At 41.7% G+C, this 21,902-nt stretch overlaps 1 protein-coding gene across 1 annotated transcript in view; it reads right to left on the bottom strand.

The window, feature by feature from the left end:
- Positions 1-21,123, bottom strand: part of LOC124721739 (protein obstructor-E-like) — a 43,836-nt gene extending 22,713 nt beyond the window's left edge. Inside the window, exon 1 of the mRNA XM_047246841.1 lies at positions 21,023-21,123. Within this exon, the coding sequence (XP_047102797.1) occupies positions 21,023-21,071 (49 nt within the window). The 5' untranslated portion in view covers positions 21,072-21,123. The remainder of the gene's footprint in view (positions 1-21,022) is intronic.
- Positions 21,124-21,902: the final 779 nt, after the last annotated feature.

Below are 21,902 nucleotides of genomic sequence, written 5' to 3'. Positions count from 1 at the left end.
ATCATGACCACTGCCTACCGTGACGTTGTATGCCGCCTGGTGGCATTTTGGGCGCGAGACGAGCTGACGAAAGTATGTCAGCCGAGCAGACACGGACGGGGAATCTTCCTAGCGAAGATATGGGCTGCAGGTGGGGAAGTCCATTGAGATAAGCCACTTTGACAAAGAGTGGATTACTATTACGCAAAGCGGTCGAAGGTTCATGTGTTAATGTCGTGAGTATCTACGGGAAGAGGTAGGACAGTGAAACTACCTCTAGGCGCTAAATAGTTGGACGTCCACGACTCTTCACAGAACATGGGGTTCGGTGGCTTGTCTGCAGTGTAAAATAGGATAGATGGTGATCTGCAGCAATTTTTCCGAAAAATCACAGTGCTGGTGCGCGCTCAACGCACAAGAGTTCCGGGGCACACCGTTCGTCGTACATTGTTGAACATAGAGCTACGCAGCCCATCACCCCTACGTGTTCACTTGTCGACCTAACGACATCGTCAGTTACGATTGCAGTGGGCACGGGAACATCGTCGCTTAATGGAAACGTGTCGGCTCTTCGGGTGAACCACATCTTTGCTACACTAGGTCGCTGGTCGTCTCTACAAACCCCATCATCGAGGTGAACGGCGGCTTGAAACCTGCAGCGCGCCACTGACGCAGGCTGGTGGGAGCAGTATTATGCTACGGGAGACATTCTCCTGCGCTTGCATGGGACCGGTAGTAGTAATCTAAGACACGCTGACCGCTGCGAACACCCTCCGTCCCTTCATGCTTGATGTTTTCCCCAACGGCGATGTCATCTTTCAGCAACATAATTATCCGTGTCCCGGAGCCAGAAATGTGCTACATTGATTTGAGAAGCGTTACAGTGAACTCGCGCTGATACCACGGCGACCAAATTCGCCTAATTTATATCCTGTGGAACCCATCTGGGTCGCTATCGGACGCCATCATCATGTACGCAAATCAGCACCCCCTTATTTACGCGAGTTGCATAACGTGTGCGTAGACATCTAATGTCACATATCTCCACAAACCGACCAACAAACTGTTGGATCCCTGATACACAGAATCAGTGATGTATTTCGTTCCAAAGACGGACACCGAAGCTATTAAGCAGGAGGTCTTAATATTTTGACTCATCAGTACATGTCCGCCAGTAACGCTGAAAGTATCAATCCAATATCAGTGTTTATACCCTGGGATACAGGAAAACCCAGGAACAAAAGGAAGATTTTAGGCTTCATATGAGAAACAGAGAGCAGATTCATTAGGGGCAAGAGTAAATGAAATAATCCATTCCTTCCTGAGGGATGGAAGCGGAGAGGAACTGTTATTGCCACTGCAGATGAAATGAAATGAGCGTATGGCATCGTTGGGTGGGAGGCCTCATCCGGGAGAGTTCGGCCACCAAGTGCAAGTCTAATTTCAGTCGACGCCACATTGGGCGATGATGAGGATGAAATGATAATGAGGACAACACAATACCCAGGACCCGAGCGGAGAAAATCTCCAACCCGGCCAGAAATCGAAGCCGAGCCCGCTTAAATGGGAGGCCAGGACGTTACCACCCAGCTAAGCAGGCGGACACTGCAGGTGAAGGAACGGGTTGCGGAAAATCATGGAAGATCATATAGCAATACACAACAAACCTGGTAAAAATCTTTATGGAGAGGCGTATAGCTTCTGCTAACTACATTCTGAGGGGAAAGTATTGGATGGCGAATTGATAACATCTTCACATATTATGATTGTGCACATGTAACCGAATATAAATGTCCCTTTCTCTCTCTCTCACTCTCTCTCACTTATACACACACACACACGCATGAACGCTCTCACAAGAACGCACGCATGCACACTCATACGCACGAGCGCGCACGTATTCATGCATTATCTGTACAATGTACGGAGCAGTGAGAGGTATGGTTTGAAAATGTCCTTCAAGGTGGAACAGCCAATCCATGACTACTTTCTTGTGTCCAGTGCGAAACTATTTATACTACTACTTTTTATGTGCATACTTCCGAAATAGTTCGCAAAAATTTCACGGTAGTTTCTTAAATAATGTAGGAACATAACTATTCTTAATTACATCATGTATTTGAGCCAAAGATCACTTCGCTGAATCTATCAGCCCTTTCGTAGCTTAACTGACTGGGTTTTCGACAGCTAGTGAGAAGTAACCGACAATCGAAGAGTAGGTGCATCTCTTACTTCTTTTTGGGGAAGAGACCTGCATAGATTTCGACGGGTTGTGTGATGTGGAGGCATACCCGACCAATATCACTTCCACGTAGATAGGGTAAGAGTAGTTTTCAGTCTCTTTTTTTTCATTCACCTGGGTAAATGTCTCTCCAGTTTCACGTTTCTGGTTCATAACTACAACGCACAACAAAGACTACACGACTCACAACAAGCACAGTTTTGTTCTTTAAGGTAACTACTAATTGTGGGACACTAAAACCAACAGGCAGCGGGATAAAAATAAAACAATGGTCAAATCATGTTTTGCTGGATTCTGATCGTTAACGAACTCTGCCAGGACAGAAAATGGCTGAAGATAAAGAAGAAAAATGAAACGCGGTAAGACTTTTTCACTACGCTTAACGAAACGATATACTTTTGACGAACATTGAACAGCTAACGTTACACCGATGCTAATGTCACACAGAAAAGACACCCGACAAAGTATCCAAGCACATTGAACAAATAAATAATTGTAAAAATAGAGTAATACTTTCAATACACTTCACGCAATGTATTATGAGCCACCACGTATGATTATCGAATTTAAAATTTCTGTTCATCAGCCGAGGTAATAAACTGATTTTCTCTCTTTGTGTTGGTTACACAACAGCAGCAGGAGATGGTAAACATAGCTAGTGAAGATCGTTAGATGCTGGGGTTATTACACAACAGCGCGTGAGGGCAGCCGCGGAGAAAATGTGCATGGCACGAATAAGGCAGCTTCTATCCGCAGTTAGTGTGAGAAAGGCGCATCGTTGCATCTGACCTTTTGCTGCAGAAGGAGAAACTCACGGAGGTAGGTGGCACTCAGTTTAGATGCTGCAACGGCGTGCTTCACCTTTCGTGTCGGCGATGTCATTGACTTCCAACTTCCCTTTTACTCCTGGGAGACGTCCTGTTCTCCACTATTACATTATTTTCTGTCTGTTTTTTGAAACTATGACTGCATTTTCTAGTAACAGTACAGTGCATAATTCTTCCACAATATTCGTTGTTAAGTCGGCATTTGGCGCGTGCATTCTAAACAGTAACAGTAGACGTCACATAACTCGCTTATTTTTCATGGCGAACGTGAAGAAAATTCACTCTCTCAGAGAGGTGGTTTGGTTAATGTAAGACTACAAAGGCTCTTTACTATAGGTTTCTTCTGACCACTTGACCGCGTCTGTATGAAAAGTACAGAAGTTTCGGGTATGTTGCAGGTGCCTTCATAAGGCCTCGTCGGGAATCAACATTCAACAGGCTGTCTGCAATGGTAGCAAAAATGTCGGTGTTTTTATCACATCATGACACAGTCACACACCCAGTGACATCTTACAGAAATGGACTCCGCACAGGGAAAGTCTGCACTCTGATAGAGACTCTGTCGGGCAAGTTTCAATATGTATAATTCTGAAAATACGTTAGCAGCTATTAATGGAAAGAACTAACTGATGAGGGAAGTTTAACTTAGCTGACAACTTCAGCTTAATCGTTTTGAGAATATTTCGGCTACATTTGTTTCTGGGATATGTTTTCCTAGAAACTCAGATTTTCTTTTGGGTCGAGAAGAATAACTGGAGTTCAACTTGGTGGAAAAGTTCGTCTACCAAATGTTTATCCATTTCAGGTTCAGAATGCTTTAGCATACTGCAAACATTTTCAGGAGTCACTAGGTTTTCAAGGGGTAGCTTTCGCCTCCTGTTTTTTCGTGAATGCTTGAGCACTGGCATATTAGCTTGAAATTTTTCACAGTATTTGCTGCTTGTTACTCATCTTGTTTGTCTTTTCTTAAATAGTTGAAGACTAAGAAATATTTCGTAACAATCTTCTTTCGTTAAGTCACCGACATGAACATACTTCTTCTGTCCATCCATTGAGAAATAGTTTCCTTCTTCAAAGTTAGATTTGATGGTAACTGGTGTCGACAGATAACATGTGGAACTTTGTATACGAAAGAACAACATATTTGGGAAAGAGGAACCTCTTATATCTAGTTATATACTTGTACAGAGAATCTCATAGCCCGTTCGGAATATCTAGAAGACTCTCCCTGGCAGAAGCCTCTGATGAAACATGCAGTGAAAGCTCGATAATATGCGGAAGACTTCACTGCTCTTTGGTGTGAAGATTTAGATTTATGCTGTGTTGATTCTCTATTCGTCTAGTGTCCACGAGTCTGTTTCATTCGTCTAATAAAAACCTAGTAGGCTACATCAAGTGAAGGTGTGCAGTGATTAAGGCAATGTATTCGCTTTGGGGAGGATCTGCATTCGAATTCTCGTCCAACTACCCCATTTATACGGTTTCAAAATATCTCTTCACGGTGTAACAGCCGATATCTTATTGTACCTTTGTCCAACTCGAGCTTGTGTTCTGTTTCAAATAACTTTTCATCCACGATGGGATGTTGAATCCTAATCTTCCTACTTCGCATTTGGTTCTGTTCTCCAAGTAGGAATGTGTTATAAGTTTCCGTCATATTTTTTCTGAAACAAACTGTTTATAAAAATTGTAACAAAAAATGTAGAAAAAGACATGCAGTGAAATCAAGCTGCATAACATAATTTATCCGAAGTCACAAAGGCATTGCTAAGACCTACGTGGAGTCCCTGCTGAACTCTGAAGGCCTTTGAGACGCAACAGGAGTAACCTTCTTCTTCCCGACAAAACAAGTCATGCAACGCTTCAGAGAGTACAGTGAACAGAGAAATCGTACCAGAGCAACAGGATAATTGTCTGTTTGGCCTTGTAAGACATCTCAAGGTTTATTCTGTCCTATACTTGACAGAAATCTCGGATCGGGAAAAGATGCTTATGAAAAGAAGTGGTGATTGGTGATATCGTATGCAAATAAAAACCAATATACATTTCCACGTTAGTGAAATCTTCTACCAGCACATTATAATTAATTCCTGCTTTAAACACAGGGAACTATGCGTCACACATACTGTATGCAGTAGTCTTCCTGTTTTCGGAGAGTAAGAGCTTCCTCTTTTGAAACGAAAAGCTAAGTTTAAAACTAAAATATTCATTCTAACCTGAAACTAGGTCATTTCAGTAATAAATATTGTCGGAGAGTTGCATTTCTCTGTTTAACCAGTAGACAGCATTGTGATGGAAATATCAGTCCGTGAGGAAAAATCCATGCTCGAGACAACGGAGAAATGTGACTCATTCCTCTGTCAGGTGGAGTGCAGTCAGTTCCACATCCAGATATCACGAACAAAATTTTCCGTCGTTTTCCTTGAATTCGCTTAGACGAATGCAATGAAGGTATCATCGACAAAACTGTGACCAAGGGAGCCACTGGTCCATCTGTATTGTCCTCTGTCCTAAAGGGACATCAGACATTGGCCATTGCTTGTAGAGACTGAATTACTGTTTTTTTTATCTAAAATATCTCGCGGTTCCCAGATTTTATTGTTTTATGTGTCATTTAGCTATTTATTGAAGGCTGATAATGCATTTCAGGCATTTCAAGAAATAAATTCCTTCGTAAAATTTGTTAATATGATTTCTGACATTCTCTGCGATGTGGTACTGCTTGAGATCTTCAAATACAAGTCAACGAACCCATTTAAGATGAATACCTTCTGTTCCTTCTGCTATTAAATTGCTTTAAAAATCAGTGAACGCTCAATACATAACTACTCTGCTAAATAGTTTTCTTGCTTTTCCTTGGTACTAAGCCTTCGTTCATTCAATTAACTCCATAACTCGAGGATGATAATTTTCATCAAACGTCAGTTGGAAATGCAGTATTATCAAGGTATATGCAAATAATGATGTTCACTTAATTTCTTCACTTGTTTGGCCATACAGTCGGTAGTTGCTGTATAATTATGCAAGTTACTTCACTTTCGTCTTTTCAACTATTACAGAATGCTTAATGTTTGTCGTTCACTTATTTGTGAGACAACATTGAGCTTTAAACTTTTTTCCAAGAGCTGTTTTTCGTTATCACGTAGTGTTTTATTTCGAAAACTGACAATCCCTGATTATAAATGGTGTGTGCGCTTGTTTTTAGTAAGTGAAAAGAAGCAACTGAAATATTTTACATAATAACCTCGATTAGTATCAGCATGCACTGTCATGTTTAACATGACTCCAATGGTTAATAGCATTTCATTTTCTTCCCTTTAACCGGCATTTTTTTTTTTTTTTTTAGCACAGTCTGCATATATTTCTATGTGTAGCTGCAGTGCACGTGTATATGCCTGTCTTGAAAAAGTAAGATATACTTTCCGATTTCAATGATGACCCAAAGGCTACAAAACTGCCCGAGTTACATGAGTAAATGTACACTCTCCGTTAACATAGACAGCTTCGATACCAATCCTCTCCGGAAAAAATAAATATATAAATAAAATTAAAAACAATTTAAAAATAACAGATCCACATGAAGGAAAATGATCTTGATACTGATCTACGAAAGAGCAACCAAACTCATAATAAATACTTGCTCGTTTATTGAAATAAATTATAAAATATACAAATCTTCAGTTTCATAAACTGCCCACGAACTCAAAATGCAAGCGGTATACTAATGCCATGTGCTAGACTCGTGTGAAATGATTGTGAATGACGTCCATCATCACACGCGGTTATGCAGTACCGTCGTCTTATTCACTGTCTTCCGAAATGTCAGAGGAAGAGACATTGAGAGTAGCCTCGCACCCCCAGTCAATAACGATGCGCAGTTGTTTGTACTGAAGTGAAATCACGGGTAAAGGGTTCGTCAAGGTGGAATTTTCCTGTTGTGCCAGAAATGGAAATCAGTGCGCTGCTCTCGTAAATACTAGTCACAGCAGACGAGTAAGGAAACGCTCCCTGCGGCTGCTCAAAACTCGAAAGTGTTTTCCGATACCTTGACGAGAATGTCGCCGACATTTAGAAACGCAGGTATCCTCTTAAGAGCAACTATTTGTCCAGAACGTTGATCTTTTGGAATTTTTAGCTTCTTTCCTGATAAACAATAAACCTATGTTGAAGACAAATCGTGTGAGACAACCGGACACGAGCCCTGAAAGTTCAATGAATGCACAATATCCCATCTATGACGTTTTTCGAAATCACTTTTCCGGTGAAAAATCATTGATAACAGAAAGATCATCAACAGGAACAAAAACTATGACGTCATAAAAATGGAAAGTAGGATTAATTATCCTGTTCCATTCGGTTCAGTTACCAACGACAACATTTAATTCTCAGTTAAAAATCTGCAAAACAAAGACCTAACTCTTCCTCTTGAGCAATTAACCACTAGAAAGAGATTCAAAAAGACATCTGCAATTATCTTACCACTCTCCAACATTTCAGTTAAAAGTGAAATATAAGGTTCGGAGTGGGTGGCGAATCATGGCCCGTGACCTCAAATGGAAGTAGCAGTTTGAACTCGCCTGCAAATGGTCTCTGCAATTTTCGGCTATTGAGTGAAACGTAAGAGTTGAAAATGATCAGCTCTGCGTGTAGCTAATAATCCAAAACACGCAGACCGGCGTGTTCGATGCAGAGGTCGGCCACATCGGTTACATCGGTTGCCTAACTACGGAAAACTACTGATTTGGCACGGTTTCTGAGACTCAACTCGTTTACCTCGGAGATGAGTCTTTCGCTTAATGTTGCTGGTAGTGGAAATGTACCTGTCACCAGTGTCAAATAAAGAAAAGACGCGTTTTTTTTAATATGATACGTTAATTTCTGTCTCTGCTAGCCATTGTGTTAACCTGACTATTTTATTTAGTGTCAGACACATAACTGCACTGTTAGTAAATACGCAGTGAGCATATTTGAAGTATAGTAGCATGTTTACTTTATTGTGAATGAATGTGAAAACGAAGGAAGGAAAAAAAGAAATTTTTTGGTGGTGAGTGTGATGTGACACAAAAATTACTATACATTTCCTTTCTTGTACTTGGCCATTACGTCTGTGATGACCAAAACTCTCAGAGAAAATTGAACTCTTTCTTCAATCCCCTTGTTGCCGATAGACGGCCTGCTCCATTCACAAAGCATCAAGATGATCCCCAGGCTTAAGATGGTAATACAACTAACCCATCAGTCATCACTGTTTCAGGCTTTCACTTTTCAGGATAACGGAGGGCACTACTCCTGTATTTGATCAGATGCATCATAAAGTTGAAAAACAGTCCTGAATTCAACAGCTATGAAAGAGGAGTATAGCACGAAGCCTTCGTAGGGCGCATTCATCTGGTGTTCTACAAGAACTTCGTCTTTTCTCAAGACAATTGGTGAAACTTAAGCTGCCCAAATGAATATTCATAATTTGTTAGCGCGACCGGCATTTACAAATGATGACCGTATTCGTTATAGATATATGGCAGAAAACTTTTCGTACGTAACACATCGATATCAATTGCTCCATAAAGGAACATTGCCAGTTACGGTCACACGCCACAAACAGCAGAGCATGGGTCACGGAAAGTGTGGCTAAGATATGGAAAATGTGAATTCGGTGTCACAGACGAAAGTATTTCTCTATAGCACAACTTTAATGAGATATTATAAAACCTAGGATAAATGTTACAATAAGAATAAGAAGGAAGAAGAGAATGAGGAGAAATGTTAGAGATTGATGTTGTGTTGATGTCGGTTGCACACATCATTACACAAAAAACATAATCGCTGTACGATGAGAATGATACAAGTTAAGAAGCATTATCTTTTTGAAGAAATCATCCAGGCATTCGCCGGAAATCATTCGCGAGGACCGTTGGAAACACAAATGGTGGTCAACCGTGATCTGAACCACGCTCTCTTGAATATGATTCGAATGTCTTACTATTGTATCAGAACAAGGAAGAAGGAAGAATAGATTTTAACGTCCTGTCGACGACGAGTTTATTAGAAACAGAGCAGAAGTTCGTTTTCAATAATAACGGGAAAAGAACAGCCCACACGTCCTTTCCAACGGAACCATTCCGACAATTGCCTTAACGACTTAGAGAAGCCACGGAAGCCAACATCTCGATGCTTGAACGAGAATATAAACCACCAATGTCCCGAATGCGAATCCACTGTGCGACCGAAACGCAACCGTGCTCGGTCAAGTAGGTCACGCCCGATGAACATAAATGCGTATAGTACAGATGAATAGACTGGTCTCTCCAAGTGGGGCCATCTACGAGATTTTGCGAACGACAGAGATCAGTCGCAGGCATATGTAATGCAAATATTAAGGGGGAACTTGGTTACTCGTAGAGTCTCTCACAAGAGACGGGCCTGTGCCGAGGAATCAGTCCAAGGTATTTTACAATGAAGGAAGGGGTGTAAGGGTTTAACGCCCTGTCAATAGAGACACCTATAGACGGAGTACAAGTTAGGAGCGGACAACGTTATAGAAGAACATGAGGCTTTTGCTTTTCGAAAAAACTACCCCAGCTTTTGCTTTAAACGGTTTTCGGAAACCAAACGAAACCAAAATGGGGGTACCCGGACTGGGATTTCTGCATCTACCTACATACTCGGAAAGCCACTGCATGGTGCATGGCAGAAGGTACTTTTCAGCACTACTAATCATTTCCTCTCCAATGGGACGAGGAAAAAAGGTTGTCTATACGCCTCAGTACGAGCCCTGATTTCTCTTGTGTTTCCGGTCCTTACGCGAAAAGTACGTTGGCGGCAGTAGAGTCGTTCTGCAGTAAGTTTAAAATTCACATTCTCTAAATTTTCTGTACTTTGTGTCGTGAAAACGATGTCGTTTTCCCTTCAGGAACAGAAATTTTGTATCGGGAAGAACCTTCGTAACACTCGCGTGTTGCTCGAACCTTTACTTTTTTTTACTTTACATGTGGCAAGGGCCTTATCGACCATACGCCTGCTCTATGAGCCTCTTCCACTTCTGCCTGTCCAATGCACTGTTTGTCCAGTTGCTGCTGCTGTTCATCCTAGCTGTGTCCTCCCGAATGTTATCCCGCTATCTGATTCTGGGTCTCCCTCTTCCTCTCGTTCCATCTATTGTTCTGCTGAATGCCATTCTATGTAGTCTATTCTCTGCATTCTTGCTATATGGCCTGCCCAATTAAACCTTCTCCTCTTGAGCACTTCGTCGATGTTACGGTGTTTGTACAGCCCTCTTAATTCTTCATTTCTTCTTTTCTCCGTTCCATATAAGAGTTTCGATAATGACATTATGATAGCCTTTCTATACAATGCCACCGGTTTCAATCATTGCTTTGAATGTTGCTTGGTTTCTAGTGTAGACTGATGGAAGCAAGTTTCATTCAACGTAACTTAAAGGCGCACAAAATTACTTCTATTCTTTTTACCCAGGCCTGATACTGACGAGATATTTGGTTCTGCATCTTCTTTCAGTCAGCATGAAATGGGAGTACACGTGGCACCCATCTTGATTTCTCATAGTTAATTTCTCTTGTAAACCGTACACATTCTTTTGATATGGTTGTGGTCTCATGTATTTAATGCATCAGTATTTACCAATTGATCTACGGCATACATCTAATTCTTTACTATTTATAACAAAGGAGCAGATTAGCTTTAAATCTTGGCCAACTTTAGATGAATTTTCGTTAACGATAAATCGCGCATAACAAAGAATGTACTAACGCTAAATTGACCTATTTTACACGTTTCAACGAAACATACTCATACAACTATTTTAAAAAGCTGTGTAAAGGAAATTTGTTTGAAGACCAACTGCACACTCCAACTACACAACTGGGCAATATGTACCCATATAACGGAAATACAGTCGAGGCATTCTCTGGGAAAACGACTTATCTGAAATATACTGAGATCGAGATACATAGCATCGAACAGTTTAAATAGTTTTTTTATTCATTTTAGTCTTCAGTACATGGGCTAAGTTTCCGTCAAATATAAACGAAATATTTTTGTTTCAAAATATATGACATGATAGAGTAATATGTAAGAATTACTGACTGATTTGGGTTTCATTTCAGTCGTTGTTCGAGAGAACGCTTCAATTTCACGTCAACTCCGTCTGTTTGTTAGAAGGAGAAATTTTCCCTCTGTCCAAATTTAGTTTTCAAAAGCCCAACGTACCATGAAGAAGAATCTCTGAAGACATATATTGGCATCTACAAGGCAGGAGTGTGTCAGACTCATCAAATACATCCCATACCGCTCCCTTATAGGCCCCATGCGTGATAGATGTCACTAAAAAAATCTACACAAAGCATCCAATTTTCGTATCCGTGTGTACCAATGACGAATGTACAGCCAAGATCACTGAAGTTAACTCATTTCACGTGAGCTCATAGCGACACTAATCATACGAAGGAATATTGAGGTGTAATCTCTCGTCGTCGTGAAGTTTCTTAGAGATGGGGCCTAGGTTCAGGTGGGGAGGGATAGGCAAAGAAATCGGACGCGTGCTTTTCAAAGAAATCATCCAAGCAATCGACCTTAATCGATTAAGGAAACCACGTTTAGGGAGAATTAAAATGTGGACTTATTTCATGGTGGAACAGCAGAAGTGGTGTGTATTCTAGAATTACCAATTTTATCTCCTATCGTCTCTCTCTTTCTACCTGTCTTTACGCTGCCAGAACACGATGCTCTAAATTCGCATCACTGACTGCGCTAATTTGAACCGTTCCGCAGGAGTGCACAAGGATCCGTTAGCCTGCAACAGACCTCTCTCTTTCTCCGTCTCTTGCTTGTCGCTCTCTCCTCCAAGGTGACGTTTCGCTGCGCATCTCTTGTTTGTACTAAACAGTGACTCGTATTTTGTACTGGCTGTACAGCTAAGCGTGATACGTGAGAATGAATCCTTGTCTTACAATCAGAAGCGAAACTTTTCAGATTTGTGTGGTGCCAAAATCATACATCTATCTCACCGTGGTCCTCCGAGTGTCCGTCACGGTCTATGTCTGTCCAGTTAATGGCGGTTTACAGAGAATATCACAGCTTATGATTGGGTGTAGCAACGTATTATGCGTAGATGAGAAGTGTGAGGTATTCAGGGTAATATTGTTGTTTGTCTATGAAGACGTGGTTTTTCAATACCCTGTAGGGCAGGGTGCAATCGATGGTAAGGTCACTATAAACGAAACACGAGCTTGGATTGTAGAAGAATCTGCAATAAATCTAGGAAATCAGCCGTGACATTTTAAAAGGAACTATCTAGCCATTCTTCTTAAGTGATTTACAGAAACGACAAAAAAATCTGAATTTGGAATGCCGAATGGGGATTTGAGCCCTGTTCCTCTTTACTGCGAGTTCAGTGCCTTTAGCACTACGTCGCCTCACTTGATAAATTATCTTTCATGTTCCAGGGCTAATTTTCCATATCCTCTTAACTCTAAACAACCAATTGTAAATATGAGAAAACGTTCGACTCGGGAATCGGCTTCCTCGTGCGAGAAGGTTTGTTTGTCATTCGTGAGTAGCTGAGATCTGCTTGATCTGGTGACAAGAGACTGATAGTTATGCAGAGTGAACGCGTTTGGCAAGCAGTTCTGAATAACCCGCCTGAGATGCCAAACGTACCTCCGTCCTAACCCCACCACAGATAAGACCTACAACTGGACTGGACATTATCAGCTCAGTGAGTCGTTAGTGGATCGGAATGTTTTTTACAAAGGCGTCAATCTCTGAGAAAACTCAGGGTGCTTCTCTCATTATATTATCTATTACTTGCTACTTTTCACTCAGTGCCTTGCCTAAATGTGTTAACGAGCTTGAGGCAGTGCGATGTGTCCTGCTGTTGTACAATAGGCATGTACTGCTGGCGTCAATCCGCTATAGACCACGTTTAATGCTCCAGCTTTATGACCTACCAGAAGACCGAAACTCTCCTCGATAGGAATCAACACGAACTCCTCAAACAACGATCTTGTAAATCCCAGCTCGCTCCGTTCGTCTACGATACCTACAAGGCAACAGACGCAAGCAGCCAGGTTAATGGTGCTGCGTTCCTTGACATCCAGAAGGCTTTCGATATACTTCTATACTATCACCTGATGAACAAACATACAACAAAATACGGAATATCAGATCAGTCTTAACGATTGGATTGAAGAGTTCCCAGCCAATAGAAAAGAACATGTGGTTGGTGTCTTTAGGTGTAAAATTAGGTTCAGGCGCACATCAAACGAGAAAATTTAGACAATAACGTGCACAATGTACATATAACTGATACAGTAGATAACGTAGATATATCCATGAGGCTGTTCGCGGGCCGCGCGGGATTAGCCGAGCGGTCTCAGGCGCTGCAGTCATGGACTGTGCGGCTGGTCCCGACGGAGGTTCGAGTCCTCCCTCGGGCGTGGGTGTGTGTGTTTCTCCTTAGGATAATTTAGGTTAAATAGTGTGTAAGCTTAGGGACTGATGACCTTAGCAGTTAAGTCCCGTAAGATTTCACACACATTTGAACATTTGAGCTGTTCGCGGACGATGCTGTTGCGTAGAGAAATAGCAACGCTGAAAATTGTTGAGAAGACCTGCGGATGATCGACCTCGGTTCACTAATTTCCAGGTAACTCACAGCATGAACAATAACGTATTGCGCATTAATACACGGAAAGGTCCATTACTGTTTGATTACAAAATTACCGAATAATCACTGGAAGCAGTCACATTCCTCATTTGTCTGGTCGTATACGTTCGGAGAGTTTTGAACTAAGTTGACCCCAAAAAATAGGAAAGGCAGATGCCAGACTGAAATGCGTAGGAAGAATTCTCATGTGTTTAGGTATGTAACTTACAAAACCCTCGTTCGACTGACAATTGAATATTTCTCGCCAATTGTGGTGGTGGTGGTGGTGGTTAGTGTTTAACGTCCCGTCGACAACGAGGTCATTAGAGACTGAGCGCAAGCTCGGGTTAGGGAAGGATTGGGAAGGAAATCGGCCGTGCCCTTTCAAAGGAACCATCCCGGCATTTGCCTGAAACGATTTAGGGAAATCACGGAAAACCTAAATCAGGATGGCCGGAGACGGGATTGAACCGTCGTCCTCCCGAATGCGAGTCCAGTGTGCTAACCACTGCGCCACCTCGCTCGTCAATTGGGGGCCCGTAGTACATATAGAGTAAATAGAGAAGATCCAAAGAACTGTAACATATTTCTAAGCAGATCTATTTAATAAACGCGAAAGCGTGACATAGATGCTCAATCAAGTCCAGTGACAGACGTCAGAGGAGAGACGTTGAGCATTACGGTGTGCTTAAATTCCGAAAGCGTGCGTTCCTACAAGAGTCAACCGACATATTGCTCCCCCTACATATATTTCGCGAAAGGACCAAGACAATAAAATTAGAGTCGTTCCTCCAGCACACCGTTCAAGGCTGTAACAGGAAAGGGGAGAGATGACAAAGGAGTGTTTAACGTGCATCGACAACGAGGTCATTAGATATGAAGCACAAGCTCGGATTGGGGAAGGATAGGGAAGAAAATCGGCCGTGCCTTTCCGAAGGAACCATCCCGGCATTTGCCTTAAGCGATTTATTGAAATCATGGAAAACCTAAATCAGAATGGCTGGACGCGGGTTTGAACAGTCGTCCTCCCGAATGCGAGTCCAGTGTGTTAACCACTGCGCTACTTCGCTCAGAGGTGGACAGGCGACAGTTGTGTAAGAAGTATTCTCCATCACACACGATAAGGTGTTTTGTGAAATATAGATGTAGATGTAAAATCTGAAAATATGGTAAATGGGCCGGCCAGGGTGGCCGAGCGGTTCTAGGTGCTACAGTCTGAACCGCCCGACCGCTACGGTCGCAGGTTCGAATCCTGCCTCGGGCATGGATGTGTGTGGTGTCCTTAGGTTAGTTAAGTTTAAGTAGTTCTAAGTTCTGGGGGACTGATGACCTCAGAAGTTAAGTCCGATAGTGCTCAGAGCCATTTGAACCATTTTTATGGTAAATAACGACAATACGGCATATAATTGCGGGATTCAATGGTATGTGTGTAGAAGTGGATGCCGCAGAGACTCAGCCAATTCATGGAACAGACTCCCCAGTGACCGCCAAAGGCACAGTATAACCAGTTGCAGATTATGGTCCAAACTGAAGAAAATGACGCCATTCAGCTGAATTCAAAAATTTTATTTTATCCTACCATGACACTTCCGGTGGCGTTTGAAAAGATCACTTCTTTCACATGATTTCAAGAAGCTCTGTGCGTAAATCGTTTGTGATAGAACCGCTGATGCTTTTGAACAAAGTTCCGAGTCAGAGTCTTCGGTCGTGTGTGCTCTCTCCCTCTTATTTCTATCCATTTGCGCCGATACTTACGTCTATATTTATCGAATTTTTTGTAATTATCCGGTGTTTAACATTGGGACGTCATATTCGTAGTGGAGTGTATATACACGGTGTTCTGAAATCTGTTCCTTGGTTACAGAGCCATTTGAAAGCCACTGTGTGAGCGTCCTCATCGTCTGAAAATCTTTTTCCTCCAGATGTTTTTTAAGCTTGCTGAAAAGATGGAAATCGTACCGTGCAAAATCTGGATTTCCCGGTCAGCATCGCCAGCCTTTGGTCAAATTGTTAGCACTGTTTCGCTACGGCTGCACGCGACATGATATTTGGTCCATACACCGCTAAAATTTCGCTATGAACCTGTGTGCGGTCTAGACGTTTTGTCTACAAGAATCATATTGTCCTGTGTATTTCAACTTTGAAGTACGTTTACAATTGCTGCGCCACTTTACTTGCACATTGTGGGGCAGATGCCATAAACCCGGAATATATACTCTCTTCTGACAATATCCACCATTGGTGCACTACGACCTTGGCGTGGGACGACTTGTATAACTTACTTCCTGAAGTCCCTACGTACTTTTTAAAACGAGATATACTGTATTATTTTCAGTATAATCTGTCTTCGCTATGGGTTCCCAACATGCAGTGTTCGTAACTCACAGCACCAGAGGGTTCTCGCACGGGATAGATGGTACGGTATTTTAACAAAGTATTTTTGGTTTAACGTTGAGTATTATGCCACACGACTAAAGCTCGGCGGCAGATTTCCGAACACTTTACGCATTCTACACGATATTCGTTGAAGAAACGTCTAGAATTGTTTTCAGGCTTCCGGGACAAGGACATGCCATACGGAACTTAGGTGCTCTTTCTTCTTGTTAAGCTAGCAAGCAGCTTATGATTGTCTCACGCGATACAGTCGTGAGAGGCCTAGCTAGCGGCCCTGACTCTTGACTCCGTAAAGGTGTGTGCACTGACTCACCTCCTCCTATGATAGGTCACTCTACCGGAACACAGAAGCACCGACTTTGACGTTGTACGGTCAGTTAACAACGTGACTGTGGCAAAATTTGTTTTCTTGGCGACGGTAACATTTTTCGAATACTGCGGAAACAATTTGAGGGTTAAACTTCCCGTGGACGACGAGGTAATTAAAGATGAGGGCGAGGTAGTACTAGACAAGGATAGGTCAGAAAACCCACCGTTACATTTTCAAATGAGGCACCACAGTTTTCATTTAAATTTATTTGTGGAAACAACGGTAAATCTAAGCCCTTACGGCCGGGGGAAGGGGGAGGGGAGGAGGGGATAGTGGAGGGGGGGGGGGTTGGATCGATCATGCATCTCCCGTGTACGAATTAAATATTTGAGATTGTCTACTAGTGATCATCTTGAATGTCTTTTGCTGAAATGATTTCGGTGGACATTTGAACATTTATTTACTTTAATGTCACAGTAGCTGCAGTTCTTCTGCAGGTAGTGGTAGATGTAAAGCATTGTATCTTGAAAATGTTGACTTGACATGAGTTAATTTATTTTCTAACATGTAAAAAAATCTTGTGTTCTCACGGGAGCGTTAAAGTAAGTGTTACACGGTATCCAATTCAGTGAAATATTTTGTTTGTGTTTCAGAGTTTAAAATAACTTGCTAAGATGTGAAGTTCCTCTTGATGTTTTTCCGTGTTTGCAATTTAAAATTTGGGTTGTTTTCAAATTATGACTTACGCAAACGTTATTTATTTCTTTTTATTCACCCAGTCATGTTTCGACACCTACGTGCCATCTTCTGTGCGTCAAATTTCATTTCTGAAAATTACATTACAATGGAAACTGCGTTATTGTAGCTGGGCCTTTTTGCTCATTTTGGTCGTTTTTGACAGCATGTCATATTTTCCGTCCTGTTTTGTGTGTCTGGTGGATATCTTCCTGCTGCTATTGAGTACACTGGTTTCACACTTATTAATAGAATTTCGCCCACCACTTTACTTCACACGTATTTTCTACAAAAGCTGACTGAACCTGATTTGAGAGGACACTTCTGTCTTCATACTATGGATTTGAACAGTCACTTCTGTCTCCAAATATGAAGAATGCAATGGAAACAGAAGAGTCTGCTCAAATTATGTTCCGTCACGTGTTGTGGAAAATACGTGTGAAGTAAAGTGGTGAGCAAAATTTTATGGATGCCAGTGTGGAAACAGTGTACCCAATAGCAGGACAGAAAATATGACATGCTCTCGAAAACGACTAAAAACAGCACAAAGACCCATCCATAATAATGCAGTGTCACTAGCAATGTAATTTTCATAAATAAAATTTGACCTAAAGAACGTGACACATAGGTGTCCAAACATGCCCGGATCAACAAAAAGAAATAAATAGTGTTTGCATAATATTGATTTTCAAAACAACTCAAATTTTAAAGCAACTGGAGAATGTGTTTTCGCCTCTATAACGCACTACAATGTCAACCATTCATTCGATGTCGAATTCAGTTAAGTAACTTGCTGGCAAGACATAATCTGTAGCAAATACGAAACAGCGACTGTTCGAGCACCATGTCTACATCGTTGCGTTAAACATTAATGTAGAACAGCGCTGCAAGTTATATGTACTTTCTGTCACCAAGTAAAATTCGACTTTTTATGAATGTATGATGGGAAGAGGTGAGTTTCTTAACTATTATAAAGGTAGGCTGCAACATCTAAATACCCTTGAACATCGAAAATCGTAATTTTTCTAAAAGAACTGCCTAAAGGAAACTAGATAAGGAATGTTTTCACAGGTATTAAAAGCAGAAGGGTGAAATCATCGGTCATCACTTCTTTCTCCAGCGACACAGTTGTTTCTCTGTCATAGAACTGATGAGTTAGATTAAGAGTTGCTTATTGCTCAGATCAGAAGCGAAATTATCATTTCTAGTTATACCCGTAGTGATAAAGTGTCAAGGAAAGATCTAATCTACTGAGGCACCAAGATAGCATTGGGCATATGCCAAGTAATTATTAATAAATACCCGGAATAGGAAGTACGAGAAGTGGTCTGCCGTGCCGAATATGTTGACATTTATTGAAGTGGGACGTGACTGGACAAACCAGCTGCGTATGTGGAGCGCCGCCCAGTTCAGCGAAAGTGGCGGCCGCAGCTGGCCTATCTAGATGTGGTGTCAGCGCCACAGGGGAACGCGTATTGTAATGCTGCCAAATCATATCTACCATCTGGACCTATACGTTGCAGATTTAGACCGCTGACGGCCCGCAATACACGCTGTCCTGTAGGCCTACTATTATCGCTTATTTGTGTTCCCGTGTGAATTATGTAACTAATAAATTTGTAATTCGAAAATATTCCTGGCTGGCAGTATGATGTCGAAGCCTGATTTTAGTTTAATTTTGATAAAATGTATTCTCTGTAGTGACATCGAATCTTTCACTGTCCTCTTTTATTATTATTATTATTATTATTATTATTATTATTATTATTATCATTATTATTCTAAACACGTTTCGTCAAGTTCTCTGAAAAGGCAGGGTTGAATCACTTATATAACACATTTTATCCACGGTTCGGAACTCTTTTCCATCTCATAACAGTTAACAATCAGGTGGCAAGCTAAGAATATTAAAGCTAAAATGTCATGTTCTGGAACTGATCCACAAATGACGATAAAATATTTAAAGCGGTAGATATTCTTTAGTATAATGGCAGTTGTACAGTATGGCAACAATCCAGATCGTCAACGAATGTATCTACTCCTATATTTCGTTGTGGCTTCCTACAACAATAATACTTCACGAAAGCAAAGTCTCTGCACGTGTATTGCAGACTATTTTATTTTTGATCAGAGTCATACGAGAGCCGAAAACTGAAAGTAGTGACTTCATCAGTGTATACTTCCAGTGTGTAACAAGTAATACAGTATTGGTATGCTTTCCTGCCTTCAGTGGGGTCTAAAGTAGGTGGATCATGACTATTCTCAAAGCAAGCCATGACTTAATTCATAAAAGTTCTTTTTTAAAAGAAAAGAGTAGACAGCAAAATTCATATAAAGAATCTCGAATTATAAATCGCACTTTTAAGAAAGAAGATCTTCGAAATCTTGCTCAAAGTTCTCGGTGTCTGACGGATTTTTATGTCGTAAAGTCTATACGAAAATTTTGCGTCTTAGAAATAGTTGTATTTATGCGATTTCAAGCCCGCCTTTTGTACCTGTGTTTCTTGTACCCGACAATATAAGCATCGTAAATGCTGGCCGCTGTGTTTCATTCATCGGGGCTCATATATTGGTCCACGAAACTGGTATTTGTTACAAATAAACGAGGAATATGTAACAGGCTTTTGTAAAATCTCATGGCAGAAATAATAATACTTGCATCCCGGTCTATTTAATACCATAAATCTGTACGACTGGAAATTATAGCAAAATATAAACTAATTTAGAAGATGTTTCAGTACATCGCTAAATAAGCATAGGCTATTTTCTTAATTTTTAACATTTTTATGCAGCGACAGCAACTGGTATTGTTTATATAAGAATATACCTGCAAGTGTAGGCTGTGTATTCTTATATATACATAGGCTATTTAATAAAGAGGCTGACATTTCTGCGACACCTGTGCAGGACGAATGAAAATAGATCAACCAAGCAGAAATTCAGCTACCCTCTGTTTTAAGGAAGTCGAGGAAAATCTAGGAAGGTCTGACAATTAAAATTACTTATAAGTAAATACTTTAGGATCACAGAGCGAAATCTGGAAGAGTTTCAATCTGAGAGAAGAATTTTTTTAAATTATTATCATCGACAGAATAACAAAGACAGCAGCCCAACACATGATGGCCTAGAGACGAAGCAGATCCATGGAAGGAAAGGGAAATAAATTTTAGAGTTATCCTAAATGATTAATTGAACTATCCCTGAAATATGAGGCCATTACATCGTTTTTTTAAGGACGTTGGAGAATGTCTAGCATAGTCTAACAAATGTTATTTATAAGTTCACACATTTAGGAGCAGTTTGCAAAAGTTGCAAGAGTTTCAAACTGAAAGAAGATTGTTTTTTAAAAATAAATAGATTTACGTTGAAAGAATGATTAAGAAACCAGGCCATCGGAGACATGAACAAGTCCCATAGAAGAAGAGGATCCGTAGGGGAAATTAATTTTAGCGTGATGCTAAGTGATAAATTCATTTACGAAGAATAGTAATAATCGTAAAATAATTAAATAACAGGAATCTCGAATGTAATATCGAGCTCGAACTGTGCGAGACGTATGTTCGGTGCTCTGACGATATCAACCAAAAAATAAAGTGACGGCTAGAAAAAAAATGAGCATTTACTGCATTGTGAACGTTTGAAGTCGGGTATTAAGAGTGTCAAACTGAGTTTGACTAGTCCTCTCGAGAAGTGGAAGTTCTGCATTGTATCTACACTAATTTATTATTTTCGAATACGCGTCAGAACACAAAAGCACTGGTCTGTAAGAAGAGTGCGAGTAGCTGTTGGACGGATGGCGGCCGTTGTGGGTCAAGGCGGGAAAGGTTCAGCCGTTCCGGAGTGTAGGTCGCAGAGTCAATGAACTGGGAACTCACCCAAGAGGACGGCCGCGGACGCGAGGAGCAGAGCTGCGCTGGTAGCCATGGCTGAGTCACGTGAAATCTGTGAACCCTCCCGGCGCGCCTATAGCTTTATAGCAGGCGGCGGCCCCCTCCACACCCCGCACCCCCCACCCCAGGCTGGACGCGGCCCCGGCGCCGACGCCGCACGTCGCCTGATGACACCCGGCTCGGGGTGTGACTGACTTGTACGCACCCGGGGTTCTTCTCCTTCCGGCTGCCAGCAATCAGACCCTCGCAAATTGACTTTCCCGCCGCATCCGGCCCGTGAAAACCCGCCAGCGTGCTGGGAAGTAATAATGCGGGCTCGCTTCATTCCGATCGTGACATCCACGACGTTTCTTATCTCTCGAAAATTATTAACCTTCCGACATTGCGAGCGAATCCGTCTCCTCCGACAGACGTTTCATGAAATCTTGTATCACTGTTTGTTTTCTCTGTGAGCTCAGACAGAATATTGCGATCCACCGAGGATCTGCAAAGGAATCTACATCTACATCTACATTTATACTCCGCAAGCCACCCAACGGTGTGTGGCGGAGGGCACTTTACGTGCCACTCCCTTTTCTGTTCCAGTCGCGTATGGTTCGCGGGAAGAACGACTGCCGGAAAGCCTCCGTGCGCGCTCGAATCTCTCTAATTTTACATTCGTGATCTCCTCGGGAGGTATAAGTAGGGGGACGCAATATATTCGATACCTCATCCAGAAACGCACCCTCTCGAAACATGGACAGCAAGCTACACCGCGATGCTGAGCGCCTCTCTTGCAGAGTTTGCCACTTGAGTTTGCTAAACATCTCCGTAACGCTATCACGCTTGCCAAATAACCCTGTGACGAAACGCGCCGCTCTTCTTT

Source organism: Schistocerca piceifrons, chromosome X (assembly GCF_021461385.2).
Source record: "Schistocerca piceifrons isolate TAMUIC-IGC-003096 chromosome X, iqSchPice1.1, whole genome shotgun sequence".
NCBI lineage: Eukaryota > Metazoa > Arthropoda > Insecta > Orthoptera > Acrididae > Schistocerca > Schistocerca piceifrons.
This window is presented reverse-complemented; position numbering and strand designations above follow the sequence as displayed.